The 12,165-nt window shown below is 35.4% G+C and overlaps 2 protein-coding genes across 2 annotated transcripts; both read left to right on the top strand.

Annotated features, from left to right (window-relative positions):
* The first annotated feature begins 2,042 nt into the window (after positions 1-2,042).
* On the top strand, positions 2,043-5,817 carry LOC120344836 (adhesion G-protein coupled receptor D1-like). The gene is made up of 4 exons (XM_039414155.2): positions 2,043-2,194; positions 2,290-2,325; positions 2,689-2,751; positions 2,915-5,817. The coding sequence occupies exons 1-4, from the start codon at positions 2,143-2,145 to the stop codon at positions 4,909-4,911; spliced, it is 2,148 nt and encodes a 715-aa protein (XP_039270089.2). The 5' UTR covers positions 2,043-2,142; the 3' UTR covers positions 4,912-5,817.
* Positions 5,818-8,332: 2,515 nt separating this feature from the next.
* Positions 8,333-11,996, top strand: LOC120348560 (transcobalamin-1-like). Its single transcript, XM_039418719.2, has 8 exons — positions 8,333-8,492; positions 8,644-8,842; positions 9,070-9,200; positions 10,321-10,476; positions 10,649-10,877; positions 10,995-11,125; positions 11,335-11,572; positions 11,651-11,996. Exons 1-8 carry the CDS (start codon positions 8,408-8,410, stop codon positions 11,835-11,837), a joined length of 1,356 nt encoding a protein of 451 aa, XP_039274653.2. The 5' UTR covers positions 8,333-8,407; the 3' UTR covers positions 11,838-11,996.
* The last annotated feature ends 169 nt before the right edge of the window (positions 11,997-12,165 follow it).

Genomic DNA, 12,165 nt, shown 5'->3' with positions numbered 1-12,165 from the left:
TGCGCTGATACCGAAAAACATGCTGTAACAAGAAAATTAACATGATTACAACATTCTAAAAATAATTTTCAAAGAGTTTTGGATTTTCAACTGTCTTTCGTGAATCAGATATATTCCGGGTTTCCGATATTAATAGTCTGAGTTTTTCTGATTTTGAAAAATCATGTCAAAGTTCCATATAATGAGTCAAACATACTAATGACTTGATGAATTAGCAACGAGAAGGAAGTGTACATCATCAGAATCAGATGACTGCATTGTTTCTAAGTAAACGAGCAAATTAGGACAATAGCGATTGGAGAATGCACTTGTGTAGTCAGTGTTTAGAAACAGCTATAGCCCGAACACCCATTTTATTAAACGGGAGGTACTAGCATATTTACCATCAAGGTATGCCTGATATGCCTTTATATTCTTGAAAAAATGGCGTAATGGTGCGTAATAGTGACATGAAATCATAGTTTTTTGTTTTCCCGAACAGTTAGTCTGTGCTGATGAACTGCATTTACATGAAATTCCTATTATATTCAATTATTTTCTGAACAGTTCTGTTAGGTTATGTATTGAATACTGAACATCTGCGTCACCACACTTCCTACATATGCATAGTCTAACGTCATGCAAAAATCCTACCGCGTCCCTTTTTCTTCCATATGCTATATATTACGAATACTTCTTTTATGAGCAGAAAAACAGGCTATGAGATGATTTAGAATTTTATTTTGAAATTATCCTAATTGACTGCTGGTTAGAGAAATTGATGACATGTATATTTCAGTATGTTAATAGATGGAATGAATATTCGTTAGTCATAGTGTGAACTCAATGTGCAGTCGATTATCAAGACCAAGTATGATATTGTCGGTGCTGTGAATATAAAAAGAATACGTCCAGATTATTAGCGGACTATACTATCGAAATAAGTGATTTTACTGCGTCACATTCTAAAGATGGATTTTCGTGAAACTACGCTCAACAGAAAGGGTAGACAGGTTTTAGAGGGTACTTTTGACTGGTTTAAATAAATTTGAACACTAGCATCAGTTCATTTGCTTTCAATATACAAAACAATACAGAACAGTGACGGTTCCAGTGGACGAGCTGTGGTTGGCATAACTGCCACATCACATAATACGTAGAGTTTCAAGATTAGTTTGTGATGGTCCATAAGGCATAATAAGGATAAGATACCAAGAGTGTAAACATTCTTAAACATAGTAGTTGTTTGATATCGCTTGATGATATTTTATTGGTTATAAATCAAAAAAAAAATTGAAGAGCATCTTACTTTTTTATAATTGAGCAGTCGTTATTCAGTAGCATATGTATATTTAGTTTGTATCCTCGTTCCTCCGAACAGGAAGGAAATAAGAAATAAAATATGTAAATATAAAGTTGATGAAAATTTGCAAAAGAACTATTCCAGCAAACTTGCAAACTTTGTAGAGTACTCTATATATGTACTCAATATTATATATACTATTTATATTCTATAGCTATTCGCAATATGAATAACTAACATTAGGCACTATTCTAACTGTTTTATGGATCGGATAAATTATGAAAAAAAACATAATTGAGCAATAATTCATTTGATGAAAAATTAGGATGAAAATCATATTTTCTGCAGATTTCATGCAGAAAATGATTCAGGCCATGTTCAGAGAAACCATCAAAGCACGACCCTCCCTATACGTGACAGGACATACGTGCTAAATTGTTAAAACACAGTAATATAGAAGACTTATGCCAGTGCTTATAGCAGTAATATCCGAGACTTATACCAGTGAATAATTGGTATAAACGTCTTTTTCACGATCAGACCGGCGTTTTATTAACATTCAAGCGTGGACAATAATGCGTTTCTTTCAGTAAACTTCGACTACTTACATTAAACTTAATGAATTATTATCAAAGTAATATTAAGGGTTTCCCCACATTACAGTATTTCATAATCCAAAAACGGCGTTATTCGTCTACAAATTTGCCTTGATATTTTTGTCAGACTATGACATAATCGCATGTATATTGGTTACAGCAGGTTCTAACTATATATAGAAAACATGACGCAAGCGCTTGATTGAAGATTTTCGTTACACTTTGAGTTTATATTATTTGCTTGAAGCAACAAGAAGACAAGTAATGGATGTTTATCATATGTTGATTATTGTGCTACTCTTAACGTTGGGCGCAGGTAAATTTTCGATTTATTGTGAAATCTTTTCAAATTGTCGCTGTTACAGAGTGTGCCTTGATTTGTTTTTTAAATTTGCCATTTTTATTTAATAGTTGACGGAATCAATTCTCAATCACTAAATGAAAAAAGTAAGTTCTTTCATTATTAATATACATGGCAATTATATACATACACAATTCTAGCATATTGTTTATAAGTAATAGTTCAATCATCAATAATGCAATAACATATACGTAATAGAAGAACATTACCAGCTCATCTAGTGGTCAAACTTTCGCGGATCGCCAACTAACGGTGCTTCCTGTTTTGTCATCCATACTCCATAACGCGATCTTTCTTAAAAAATACTTTATTCACAATCTGAACTTAACGCAAAAATAAACGAGAGTAAACTTTACTTCGAAATTAATCCATATTTTGACTTTTTGTTTTCTGATTTAAATTCGACTTAGATCAGTGATTGAATCTTGCTCTTTCTATAATTATTGCAGAACCAGTGAATCGCACATCACCAGAATATCCAGAACTCGATCCGACACAAACAGCTCATAAAAGTACGTAAGCATGATTTTTTATTCAATAAAATATTTTTTCTCTAATAAGTGTAGGATAATATACAAAATTTGTACAGCGCGTTAAAATTTCCAATTACTCATTTCGTGGATAAGTAGTTTTTATTTAGCACGCAGTTGAATTTGAGTTATTTCATTTCCACAGATCTCGAATTGCTCGTTGGGGACGCCGCCTCAAAAATAAGGAAATTTGAAGAATCTGTTTCCGAAGATTTCGCAAAGCTCGATAATGACGAAATTATTAGAGAAGACGTCACCGTCGTTGTACAAACAATATCCTTGAATCCAATTTCTACAAGAAATAATGATGGTAACGTTACAACAAGCGACAATGTTTCTTCGCTGGAAATAAAGCCGAGCGAAGCTAGTTCTGTTCATGTCCAAATTCCAATAAAAAAAGTGTTGAATGCGACAAAAATTAGTGGAAAACAAGTATCCAAACTAACCGTGGTTGTAGCATTATGGAAAGACATGAGTACTATGCCTAGAAACTTGACGCGGTCAGATGCTAGAATACCGGAAAATGTAACTGCTGTGACGGTTGCTTATTATCGCGAAAATGATAAATTGGATATGATCAAAGAAAGTTTACCAGTTACTTATTCTGTGGATCTCCAAAATGACTTCACCGAACTTGAAGGCTTGAAATCCAACGAAAGAATCAAAAATGTTCAGCGAGTGTGCGTCTGGTTTGATTTCACAACAACCGGAACGTGGAGTGACAAAGGATGCCGATCCACGAAATCAAATGCCGGCGGAGTGACGTGCGAGTGCGAACACACGACGACCTTCGTGACTTTATTAATGTTGAATAGTTCGGTGGTTATGCCGGCCGAGGTTCATTATATCTCTCTGGCTTTTGAGATTGCAAGCATATGCTGCTTGTTACTTACAGTTTTATTTATATTGATTGCGAGACACGGGGCTGGTATTGATTCCACATTCGCACCAAAAGCAACAGGTATGAACTCGAACCGAACAAACTCGCAAGTTAGTCTTTGTGTTTCGTTACTGTGTCTCCACTTAGTTATTGTTTGGAGCGATTTCGCAAGAAATCATAATGATAACGGATGTGTAGCAGCCACCATAATGACTCATTATTTCCTACTTGCCACGGGCTTTTGGTCCTTTTGCGAAGGACTCGGAATATTCGTGAAGATGTTTCCGAAACTAACATTGAACGTGGAATATCCTACTTTGACAATAGTGCAAACTGTATTTGCTTGGTGTGCGCCTCTAGTTTTTACGGTACCTGCGGCAGCATACGGGATATCAAACAACAAGTATATCGATTTGGCTGAAGCCTATAAAATTACTCTACAGAAATCACAAAATACATCATATTCAACGCCAATGTATGAAAGATGTTGGCTGAGTGCTGACAGCGGAATTGTATGGACTGCTGTTGGTCCAATTATATTTGTCGTTGTGGCAAATATAGCCATTTTGTGCTACATAACAAAAGGTGTTATGAAGATGAATAGAAAAATTCAAACTTACCGAGTGAGAAACTTTGAATCGAGCAACACTCAATACGGTTACTCAAATGGGAACGCCATCCAAAGTCGTGGCAGTACACCCCCGCCACGATATCGATCTTCGATCACATCGATTGGTAGCGGTGCCATACCTCTTGGGTCGGCTGCCAGACAAAAAAGGCATGTGAAACATATGCTATCTGTGACTCGAACATTTGCAATATTAATGCCAGTTCTTGCAATTCCGTGGATACTGGGTATTCTAGGTAATATACCTGGTGCGACCACTACTCTTCTAACAGCACATACCGTAGTAAATGGCCTCCAAGGACTTCAAATATTTTTATTGTATTGCGTTGTGAACAAAGCGGACTGGAGAATTGTTAAAAGAAAATGGAGGAACAGTGATGTTCGATTTTTATTTACACATCATCGATATAATAGACGGGAATCCGTCATAACAAACTCGGCGCGAGTGGTCGTATATGATGCAAAAAAGAACAACCCGAAGATAGATTCTAATGCAAATACATACCTTAGCGCATCGTGGAAGCCAGTGCCCAATACACACTACGACACTTTGAGCAGTTGTAGGTCTAGCACCGGAACTGTAAATAGCGCCCATAGTCCCGGTAGCTCATTGGAAAGAAAGCCACTGCGTTAGATTATCGAAATACACAAACCGCACTGTTTCAAGATACCAGTCCCCATATTCCACTGTTCTTTATCTACATTAGACTTTTTGTAATTGTCATCTTTTATTATTCGTTTTTTCAACATGCTGAAATTTTCATATCGCGAGTGAGCATTCTTATGGAGTTTGGTTAGAGAAGGACAACACACACCATCTCCGAGGAAATGAAACTTGCTCCCATATCATACAGAAAGCTACAGTTCTGCTTTGAGCAAAGTTTTTTTTTAACTTTACGAATTTGGCATCTGCATAGACAAAAGCTATGATGAAATGTGTCAAACACGGTGTTGAAGATATTCATTGCTGTAATTTTTTTTCTAAAACCTGCCATACCTGTGTTGTGAATTTATTATTTACTTTTGAACTGCTTGGTGAATGTAAATATAAAATACATTTGAACTTATATTATACATTATGTTGAAATAGATATTTGATAACGATTGATTGAACAGTACATTGGTAACTATTATTCGCATATTTGAGTAATAGTGATTAATTGTAATAAGATTAATCAATTAAAATTTGAACTTTAAATCGTTTTGCCAAATATCCATCAAATATGATACTTAACTCCCTAATATAGTGATCAAACTAGCTGATCAATAATCTTTTCTGGGTGTGGATGAAGATAAACGCATTTTTTGCATTGACCAAATTAAAATTATAAAGTGAAATGCTAGTTGGATGCAAACTTTTCGATTTGAGAACACAATTCTGAATTATTATTTCACTATTTTAAATTCAGTTGTTGCGCATTTTACATTGGTATTCTAACTAAGCAATAAGCATTTTTCAGTTTGACTGTTACTGTGTTATATTCTGTGTTAGTCGCTATTTTTTAAACTGCGTTGAGGATAAACTCAAATAATAAATTGATCTGTGTTTGTTGTTCCGAGGGTGTTACATGAACGTATCCAATATGCACCATGATTACCCCGGTGTTATGAAATCATTCACGATACTGAAGTTGAATGATTGACGCATTGGGGTTCAAAGTTTTGCTCTTGCTGACTAGCGGCGAATGACGTCAGTTCTCATATTGTATTATTCTGCATCTCGTGAAACGACTCATTCCCAATAACGTCAGATGTATGTCATGAGACCTGAGACGTATGATAATGACTAACTTAGTTTTGCTTGGTAAACACATCATTTACACATATGTAATATAAGTTAAAGCACTCCAACTCCAAACATGTCGCGGGCCACTTTTTGAAATTTATTGACCACTCGGGCCGCAAACCAAGAAATTAAGTACAAACATGGGTATCTGAATGTATTGTGTTGAATTACACTTGAATCTCACAGCAAACGAGACATGAAGCATATTCATTCACTTGTGTTGGATATTTGGTCTCGATGTTTGGCCTTATTTTGCGTTGGTGTGCTAGTGTTGAAACAACATGCAAATGCTCGTCCGTTAGTAGTCGTGTGCGGAGGGCTGATTTGCTAACTTGCATAGTCGAAAAAATTGCTCGCAAATATAACAACTGCCAAAAACCCCAGATATGAGAAGTGAATGTGCAATTATCTTTGCAAACCTTTCTCCGGGCACAATGGACTGATCGAAACTCGTTTATTTCGTCACAATAAACATGCGAAATGAAATTATCCCATTTAAAATTGCATTATAACGATATATATAATAAAACATGGACGTGGACAAGGGGGAATTTTGCTTCACTTTTTACAGTTTGTCGGACCGGACTCTTGATGATAAATGACACGCTAAAACCTACTATTAGTTGACATCGTACTATTTTATTTTTTTTGTGGAAAAATCCCAACCATGACGTGGGCCGCAAAAATTGACTGACGGGCCGCTTGTTGAAGACCCCTGAGTTAGAGTATAATTTTTACACTATTTAAGATTTCAAGTAGAATTTTACACTTTTTCGCTACTTTTATTCAAAAACTGTTGTTAAAATAAAGGTTGAAATTGCAGTTTATTTCAATGATATCTGGTTGACACATTTGCTAACAATTTTCTACCAACTCTCCTTTGTGCATGTACCCATATGTGCTAGAAATCCTTCACATGGTGTCTAAATATTCATCAAAACTTTAACATGTAATATGTTTCTGTTATCCTATCCTGTATGAGGGGATAAATCTTGGCGCCATATGCAAATCTCCAAAATATATGAACATCCTGTCATCACAATGACAAACGTTGCAATAGTAACTAATTCTGTCAAACAGACTTAGTAGCATACGCCGTACTAATCGTTCTGCAAAAATTAACGCAAGAACACAAGTACGAGTAAGGTTAACTTTGCATTGATGAGCCAGAATAGAATATCACGAGCGCAATCTCAAGTTGTTACGCTGTGACACTATTGAGCAGCACTTTAATATCAAACTCAAAATCTAAAAAAAAATATCCTCAGTAACTTTCTAGTTATTGTTGAAAAAACAGGCAACACAGGAAAATTTTCAGGCGTCCGAGCCATACGTTGGAAAACACTGAGCTATATTATACAGGCAGCAAATACATCATGATATTCATTTGAAACACTGGTTAGAACGTCGACCTGGAAAATACGGGGGAAAAAATTTAAAAGAAGGCATTATGAATCAGAAGAAAGTTGTCCATCATATCGAATTTAGCAATAGTCGGCATATTGCCTTTTTTATAATAGGACTCTTCAAGTTACTTTAGCCCGTGTCCGGAAAATTCACCGCAGTATATTTCGCCGCATAGGAAATTCGCTGCATGAAGAATCGCCGCAAGAGCATTTTGCTGTAAACAAGTATTTATGAAAAAAAAATGTTAGGTTTATAGGGTTAGGTATGCTCTTAGATAACGAATCTTTTTTAAATAAAAAGGTACTTCAAAAATCTAACTGTTTTTATCACAAATATTTGTTTTACAGCAAAATTCTCTTGCGGCGATTTTTCATGCGGCGATCTTTCCTATGTGGTGAAATTTCCTACGGCGAATTTTCCTAGAACCACTTTATAGCCTAATGTTTAGCCTTTCAACTAAATCAATTTAGTATTGTGCTTGCGGATTCAAATTCCAAGTATAACGATTGAAATAAATCTTATTCATTACCAAAACTAAATATCTTCTAAAACAAACTTATCAGACAATTGTTATGACATACGCATTGTAGAATTTGGTCATGAAACAAATATACATAATTTTTCAATTCCGCGAACGTCACTATATGTTGTTCAGAAAATGGTTGTTGAGTGAATTTATTTGGGAGAAAATGTATATATTACAGTGGTAAAATCTTTATCAATAAACTCGTAACCAGGGCTCTACAAATGACGCCATCTGTTCAACTCACGTTTGGAATCATCTACCCATTGTTTGAACAAGTTGGAAAATCACCTCGACCAATCTCATAAACAACAATACTTGTGGTACTTTCGTCGAATCTGACAAACAAGGCACCCGGTATATAACAATGCTGTCGAATCACGGAATCATTTTAACCTTAAATCTACTACAAAGATGAAGATGTTCAGGGAAATATTTTTTGTTTGTATGCTGTTGGGGTTTGTAGTAAGCGAGGAAGAATCCACATATGAAACATGCGGTAAGACAATTTAATTGAGTTATTAAGTTACTTCTGGCTAAGTTTTTTTTTATATGGGACGTATGTAAATTGAAAAAATATATGAATTTTTCCTTCATAAACTGTCGCTGTCCAAATTTAATTACATTAATATACCTTGAATTATTTACAGGAGACGATAACAGCGAGGACGTGATTTCAGTTATCAATGCCACGGTAGATAGATTAATGGAATTGCGCCACCCTAATTGGGGCTGGACAAATACACCAGAAGTGGTTTTAAGTTTACAGTTATCTGCTCAAGACAACTTCTTTGGTAGATGCAAAGCGCTGGAACAGATGGAGATCGAAATTAATAACGACATAAATAGGTAACGATGCACAAATATATAAATTGTTTACAAGATTTGATATTTTCTGAAATAATATTTGGCAGTGATTGGTGAGGTGATTTGCTCAGATTTGAATGTTTGACAAATGACATTATTACACAATACTCGTATTCTAGAAAACTAGTGAATATTTTGATCACTACTTGGTGCCTGAATTAACCACATTATCATGATATGATATTTTAAAAAAACACTAATATTTTCAGCATGAATATTGGAAAGTTGGCTCTATATGTGATGGCAGTGAAATCTTCATGCAAAAATCCAAGATCCTTTGCTGGAAAAAATTTAGTGAAGGTTCTGAATCAAAGAGTTAAAAAACAATTCTCTTATGATGGTGAGTATAATCGATTACACTTATCAAAATCTAATCGGCATCTTCTTATCTCTTGGACAAAAATTTCTAAACAATATCATTTTTTTTAAATGTTGAATGGAAATTTTTTTTTCTATAACCCAAAGATTACGTGTGATCGAATCACGTGAAAAATAGGACTAAAAAGCTTAATGGGAATTAAAAAAACCATTGGATCTGTGAATACCCTACTAAATTAGTTTCAGATACATGATGGAAATCAAACATAACATGCGTGAATTGTTTGAACTGCTGTTTTTTCGCAGCATTACGAATTTATGGGGAAAACAAATGATTCAATCCAGTGAAAAATATTTGAACGTGTGTCGATGACGCACTATTATTCTAAATGGTGTAACCTCAACCGGGGAAAACCGATAACATTTGTTGAAAAGGATTAGCATTCACAATTTACGCGAGAATAAAGTTGATTTTTTAAATCTTGATCTGTCTCGGTTGTGAGTGCTTCGAGCAACAGGAGGCGAGAGTGATCATATTCCCATAAACAACATACGCTTGATAAATATTAGTTTCTGACTTGTTGACTTATGCTTGAAATTGATACGAATATCACCCGCATGATCAAAACAATTGGTAGTCGCCTCTTAAAAGTACACAACATGTTTTTTAAATTCGCGTTCCAACGTCATTCAGGCATATCCCATTCCGTGAATATGACGAATTTGTTGACCAAACACTTCACGTTAAAGATAGGATATGAGCCCCAGTTAGTGGATTTCAGGCAACAGCCTCAGACAAATAAAATACATACAATGTATAACTGCAGATGAATCGCCATATACATCAGGCATGGACGCGTCTATTTTATTGGGCGCAAAGTAAACACTTTTCCCTCTGATTGATGTATCGATATTCGATTTTATTTTACCTCATTGGAATAGTTTTTATGGTGAATGGTAAACTTCATTCCGTTCCGATTCGGGGCGCAGCTGAGGTCTTACCGATAGCGTTACGGCATCTTCCTGTCCATATATTTGAGCATTGCTCTCCTGTTTTATTGAAAATAGGCCGCTCTTGCAAATTCTCTTTTTCATGTATATTTCTAAATGACGAACCCACGCAAAATACGATTTTTTTTCAGGCAAACCGCAAACAATTCCTTACGACAGATACTATCGGTTTGGGTTAGCAGTGGGAGCATTGTGTGTCAATAAGCGAAAGACAAGGAACTGGGTTGTTGGAAAATTATTAAAAGGACAAAATACTGATGGAAGCTTCGGCGATGTTCATTCTGTCGGTAAGTTTCTAAATTCTATTCCATGGAGTCAATAGTGACCCTCACTTTGAGAGTATTATTATCAATATGTAATAGAAAATTGTTCAAACGTTAATTAATTCTCGTCGTTAACATTTTATTGTTTAATAATCCTCTATGTGCGAATTTATATTCACTATAACAATTTTTATAGATGATGCAGCACAAATTCTTCTTGCTCTTTCCTGTGTCAAAACTGAAGTTCGACCTTGTTATTTGACACGAAAAATCAAAAGATCCATTGCAAAATTAGTATCTTTCTTGAGGTCAAAAGTGATCACTGAAAGTGGCGACGTATGGATAGGAAATAAGTACTCATCTTCATCGTCGGTATTGGGGCTTATGGAAGAAGATGAGGAAGAACCAAGTACATGGAGATGTCGGTGGGTTACATAAAGCTTGTTAAGTTAAGTTTCGTTTAACAATAAAACAAACCCTAAATACATTGTTGAGTATTATATTGCATTTGCTATACTATGCTAATTTCGATTATTTTACAGAGATATTATGGGTAGTCTGGCCGTCAATCCTGGATCTCTCGAAAATGAAGGAGCATTTTCTCAACGACTACCAGCTTTAGCAGGAGATAGTTATTTGGATTTAATGGACGAATGGCAATGTCAAGACCCAGGTAATAGATAACATTGTATAAAGTTTCACAGTACTCTGTCATGCTATTTGATTTACTGCGACAAAATGAGCGGTAATACGAGTGAGAAATGTGTTTCGTATCTTTTTATTATACTAATTAGCTATATTTCACCAGAATCGAATATTCAAAAAGTTATCCTACGCTGCACACAAGCCTTAGTTTATTAACAAACATTCTATGTGTTGCAGTTTCTATACCACCAGACTATCAACCGAAATGCAACACAAGTGATCCGTCAACGTGCTCTCCCGCCACACCCACCAACGAGCCGATACCTTCTATTCCTATCGATGTACGTCTTACAATCTTCACCGATCCTCCACCAATCGTTGGAAATGTTTCTAATGCCGACGTCACAGTGACTGTAAATAATGGAAGTACATTATACGGTGCAATGGTCATAGCTAGAGATAACGGACTTATAACGTAAGCTGAATTCATATTCAGATCATCTTTTTCCCCTCTGCCTTCTCCTTTATTATCAACTGTAGTTTTGTTATTCAGATTTGTGAGTCAAACATCAACTTGGGGAGAATATATTACATCAATGCAAGGAGTGGCAGCAAACGCAACGGCGCATGAATATTGGGCACTGATAGATGGCGCCACGGGACAGTTGTTATCGAAAGGAGTAAGCAGTTATGTTCCCAGTGATGGAGAACAGATAGTTTTCAGATTGAAAACATGGTAGTGATAATTATATAATGATGAGAACCAAGACTTACACATTGCAAAGTTTTACTGAATAAAAAATGACATGATTATTATTATTTTTTTTTTCAACTTTATTTAAATACTTGTTGGCAATTTTAAAAATCCTGAAATTATGTCAATAAAAATAATATTCCTACTTGTTAGCATGGTGGTTTGGTCTATGAAGCAGCGAATGCAAAAGTGGGTCACACTAGCGAAGAGGTAGCAATCATGGTTTCGTGTCTAACGTATGATGAAGCAGCGAATGCAAAAGTGGGTCACACTAGCGAAGAGGTAGCAATCATGGTTTCGTGTCTAACGTATGA

This window comes from Styela clava, chromosome 1, assembly GCF_964204865.1.
Source record: "Styela clava chromosome 1, kaStyClav1.hap1.2, whole genome shotgun sequence".
NCBI lineage: Eukaryota > Metazoa > Chordata > Ascidiacea > Stolidobranchia > Styelidae > Styela > Styela clava.
Note: the sequence above shows the minus strand (reverse complement) of the source record. Positions and strands in the feature narration are given on the sequence as shown.

What these genes read in the sequence shown, in the direction of transcription:
- LOC120348560 (XM_039418719.2), top strand. Translation starts at nt 8,408, where the DNA reads ATGAAGATGTTCAGGGAAATATTTTTTGTTTGTATGCTGTTGGGGTTT. An exon ending in ATTAATAACGACATAAATAG is followed by an intron (nt 8,843 to 9,069) that starts GTAACGATGCAC and finishes TAATATTTTCAG; the next exon opens with CATGAATATTGGAAAGTTGG. An exon ending in AAAACAATTCTCTTATGATG is followed by an intron (nt 9,201 to 10,320) that starts GTGAGTATAATC and finishes ATTTTTTTTCAG; the next exon opens with GCAAACCGCAAACAATTCCT.
- LOC120344836 (XM_039414155.2), top strand. Translation starts at nt 2,143, where the DNA reads ATGGATGTTTATCATATGTTGATTATTGTGCTACTCTTAACGTTGGGC. An exon ending in ACTCTTAACGTTGGGCGCAG is followed by an intron (nt 2,195 to 2,289) that starts GTAAATTTTCGA and finishes TTTATTTAATAG; the next exon opens with TTGACGGAATCAATTCTCAA. An exon ending in GACACAAACAGCTCATAAAA is followed by an intron (nt 2,752 to 2,914) that starts GTACGTAAGCAT and finishes TCATTTCCACAG; the next exon opens with ATCTCGAATTGCTCGTTGGG.